General features: G+C 43.1%; 2 protein-coding genes across 4 annotated transcripts in view; one reads left to right on the forward strand and one right to left on the reverse strand.

Annotated features, from left to right (window-relative positions):
- The window catches only part of LOC118417269 (schlafen-like protein 1), a 7,716-nt gene extending 6,991 nt beyond the window's left edge, over positions 1-725 (reverse strand). The window contains exon 1 of the mRNA XM_035822769.1: positions 563-725. The gene's annotated coding sequence lies outside the window, so the exon portion shown is untranslated. The remainder of the gene's footprint in view (positions 1-562) is intronic.
- Positions 726-762: 37 nt separating this feature from the next.
- Positions 763-3,653, forward strand: part of LOC118417268 (NAD-dependent protein deacylase sirtuin-5, mitochondrial-like) — a 14,843-nt gene continuing 11,952 nt past the window's right edge. For all 3 annotated transcript variants that reach the window (XM_035822765.1, XM_035822768.1, XM_035822767.1), the window contains exons 1-2: positions 763-1,185; positions 2,947-3,172. In XM_035822765.1, coding sequence (XP_035678658.1) covers positions 937-1,185; positions 2,947-3,172 — 475 coding nt within the window. In that variant the 5' untranslated portion in view covers positions 763-936. The remainder of the gene's footprint in view (positions 1,186-2,946; positions 3,173-3,653) is intronic.

Genomic DNA, 3,653 nt, shown 5'->3' on the forward strand with positions numbered 1-3,653 from the left:
GTGCCCGACCCGCTTTTTCTTTCATCCAAGCACCTGGACCCCCTGTATAATTTTACCCGAGGCCTCAACCCCCTGACTTAATCCGAACTCTGAGTGCGCCTATACCCTTATCATTTCATCCCAGTGCCCTTTTAATACCCCCTCTTCATTCTCATCCTATTGCCTTCACCTCACGCTTTTCTATAGTACTGCAACTAAATAGAACGATTCAGAAAAAAATCAGATCCACCTTTTTTTTTACTAGTACCTCAATCAATGTAGGAAAATCCGAATCCAGTCAGAAATCAGAATCTTCAACCCCTGTTGTAAAAAAAAAAAAAAAATCCTGAGCCAGGACCCCCCTATCACAAAATCCTACCTCTTCAATTCACCCCCCACAGTTATTTTATAGAACGGCCCAATAAATTATAAATGCTGAAAATGGATACCATTGGTGGAAGCCACCCCCCTCCCCATCCCTGCACAAACACAGTCTCACACACGCTGTTCGCTGTTCAGCATAATTCTTATTCTTCTCTACTTACATGACATCAACAACACCTCCGTAACAACACCACCATACCTGATCAAGTCACAGAATCCCGGAAAACCGTCCCCACCGCGCTCTGACTGAGTCTGACCTGGTCAGCAAAGCAAAACAAGGACATTCAGGTCGGGACACTTCTAAACTTACCGCCTGGACGAGTCACCAAATACTGGCCTTTGATTGGCCAATACAGATAGGTCAAGGGTCATAACCTTCGAATATTGGCCTCTGATTGGTCAATATGCACAGGTCAGGGGTCGCCGTTTGTTGTTTTCCTCTTCCTCCTGTGATGTGTGTGATATTTTCGGGTTTTGATATATAAAAACGTTCTTAGTCTGTAAATATCATGGTGATTTTTATTTCAGTGCAGCAAGTTTAGTTGAAGAAGTGTGGGTTTCCGTTTGACTGTGATGCAGCGCGTTGTTAGAAGGGTTTTTGTACAGTCCAGTTCCTTGTTCCGTACCGTGGTGGGAGGGGGGCGTGGTGTCAACATGGCAGAGGGACAGAGAGCGAGACCCAGCTCGGACTTGGCGGCGTTCAGAGAACTGTTTGCCGCTGCCAGGAACATCGTGGTGCTGTCAGGAGCCGGCATCAGCGCGGAGAGCGGCGTGCCGACCTTCAGGGGAGCTGGGGGGTTCTGGAGGACATGGCAAGCACAGGTTGGTCTATGTCTATGAATTGGTCACCTAGCGGCTTGTCTTGACGTGCAGTGGGCTTTTTTGCGTGAAACTTTGGAGGAGGATTACTCATTCAGGTGTTGATGGTTTTTCAATGTATCTATTATGTATTAGCTAGCCTGAGAAGATAAACTTATTTTTTTATTTACAAGTAGTGATTTGGCTGTTCAGCTAAAAAAATAATTGAAAGTCTTGTTTCTAAATACATGTATTAGCTACTGAATGGAGATGAATAAAAAGACACGTTCCTAACATTAGATTAGAGCTTAGCCTCAGGTCTCCTGTTTGGCAGACATTAAGCTAGCAATTAAAGTACAATGTAATGGAAGTGTGATGATTCAATCTAATACGTGCACATTCTGCCAATAACACATTTTATTCTACTATTGACAGGAAAATTTCTGCATATCTTTGACAAGATGACCACATAAAATGTAATTTTTCCCCTAGCATGATCCACTTTTTTTGGTAATGACTGGCAATTTTTTTGCAGTGGTCAAAAAGTCACTTCTAACAAAGGTCCCGTTCATGATGCAAAAATCCAAAAGGTTCTATCCATTTCAGTAGGCCAAAATAGATTAATTCATATATCTCAGTATATGGCAGATTCCAAGTGATTAATTGCTTCATTCAATGTTCATTTATTCTAAGCAAACATATTCTGTTCTTTGTATAACTGCTGGCATAGCACACCAACTTTGGTTGCATGCAGCATACACTGGCAGCAGCTGGTTATACCGTATCACACTGAACAACTTGTCACACTGAACCTTTGCATATACTAGCTGCAAGCAAACGCTGCAACACTTAAATCTAATGTACTGCAGTCTGCAGCACTTTGTGACAATGACTCCACTCTACAATCTCATCTCACATATCTCATCAAACCTAAGTGTAACTATTTGATGCACAGAAGGGGTGCACAGAAGTTTTCTCCACCCTTCTCAGTTTTCTGTTCTTCTTTCAATGTTTCAACTTTCAAGTGTGTCATGATGATGCCTGTCCTGTCTCTGCTATTGTCCTCCCATCTTTTCAGGAGTGCCCTCTTTTCTTCTTCCATGGACTGTCCTTTGCATGATAGTTATGGCAGGGCCCAATGATTGTGGCTGTTAATAGGGCTGACGTCACAGTTGAGTTGCGCGGTAAAAGGCACAAAATGGGAAGACGATTTGGGTGTGACTTAAAATCCTTTAAAATCTTCTTTTTCCTTGAAAATTTTGGCCCAACCTGGAGACTTTTTGGGATAGAAGGAACAGGTAAGGTCTAATCTTTCCCATTTTGGTCCAAATTTGCTCAGTTTAGCAGTTTAAGTGGCGCATGGAAGGATTTTAGTTGTTGTGTCATATTGGTGGTATCAGGAGAAAACTGGTGTCAAAGGTTTCTTTCATAGAGCGGGGATTCCTCGGAGTTTGAGGTGGTTAACCCTCTGTTTTCTTTTAATGGTTACAAAGATGACCCTTGTGGCTGTCTGGTGGAGAATTTTTTTAAGATTGAAATTGGGGTTAGTACTTTTCTGAAGCCTTGTTTTGGTGTATTTTATCATGCTTCCCTATGTAGAGGTCCAACTGTAATGTCAGCCCTTAATAACTACTTCAGTTTTCTTTTCTTTGAAGTATGCTCTATGATAGTTATAAATGGAAAATAGATGTTTGGACACCTCAATCCTGGTTTGGTAACTCTGGTAAGTATTTAATAAAGTACTTGAAGGCATGACTATCTGAATTGATGTTCCCCTCCACCTAGGACCTGGCCACGCCAGAGGCGTTCCGTGCTAACCCGTCGCTGGTGTGGGAGTTCTACCACTACAGGAGGGAGGTCATGCTCACCAAACTGCCCAATGCCGGACACATGGCCATCGCAGAGTGTGAGCAGCGACTGGCCAAGCAGGGCCGCAGCCTCGTGGTCATCACACAGAACATAGATGAGCTGCACAAGAGGGCTGGGTCAAAAAACATCATAGAACTGCATGGTAAGGGCTGGGTCAAAAACATCATAGAACTGCATGGTAAGGGCTGGGTAAAAAACATCATAGAACTGCATGGTAAGGGCTGGGTCAAAAAACATCATAGAACTGCATGGTAAGGGCTGGGTCAAAAAACATCATAGAACTGCATGGTAAGGGCTGGGTCAAAAAACATCATAGAACTGCATGGTAAGGGCTGGGTCAAAAAACATCATAGAACTGCATGGTAAGGGCTGGGTCAAAAACATCATAGAACTGCATGGTAAGGGCTGGGTCAAAAACACCATAGAACTGCATGGTAAGGGCTGGGTCAAAAAACATCATAGAACTGCATGGTAAGGGCTGGGTCAAAAACATCATAGAACTGCATGGTACATGTAAGGGCTGGGTCAAAAAACATCATAGAACTGCATGGTAAGGGCTGGGTCAAAAAACATCATAGAACTGAATGGTAAGGGCTGGGTCAAAAAACATCATAGAACTGCAT

Source organism: Branchiostoma floridae, chromosome 6 (assembly GCF_000003815.2).
Source record: "Branchiostoma floridae strain S238N-H82 chromosome 6, Bfl_VNyyK, whole genome shotgun sequence".
Taxonomy (NCBI): domain Eukaryota; kingdom Metazoa; phylum Chordata; class Leptocardii; order Amphioxiformes; family Branchiostomatidae; genus Branchiostoma; species Branchiostoma floridae.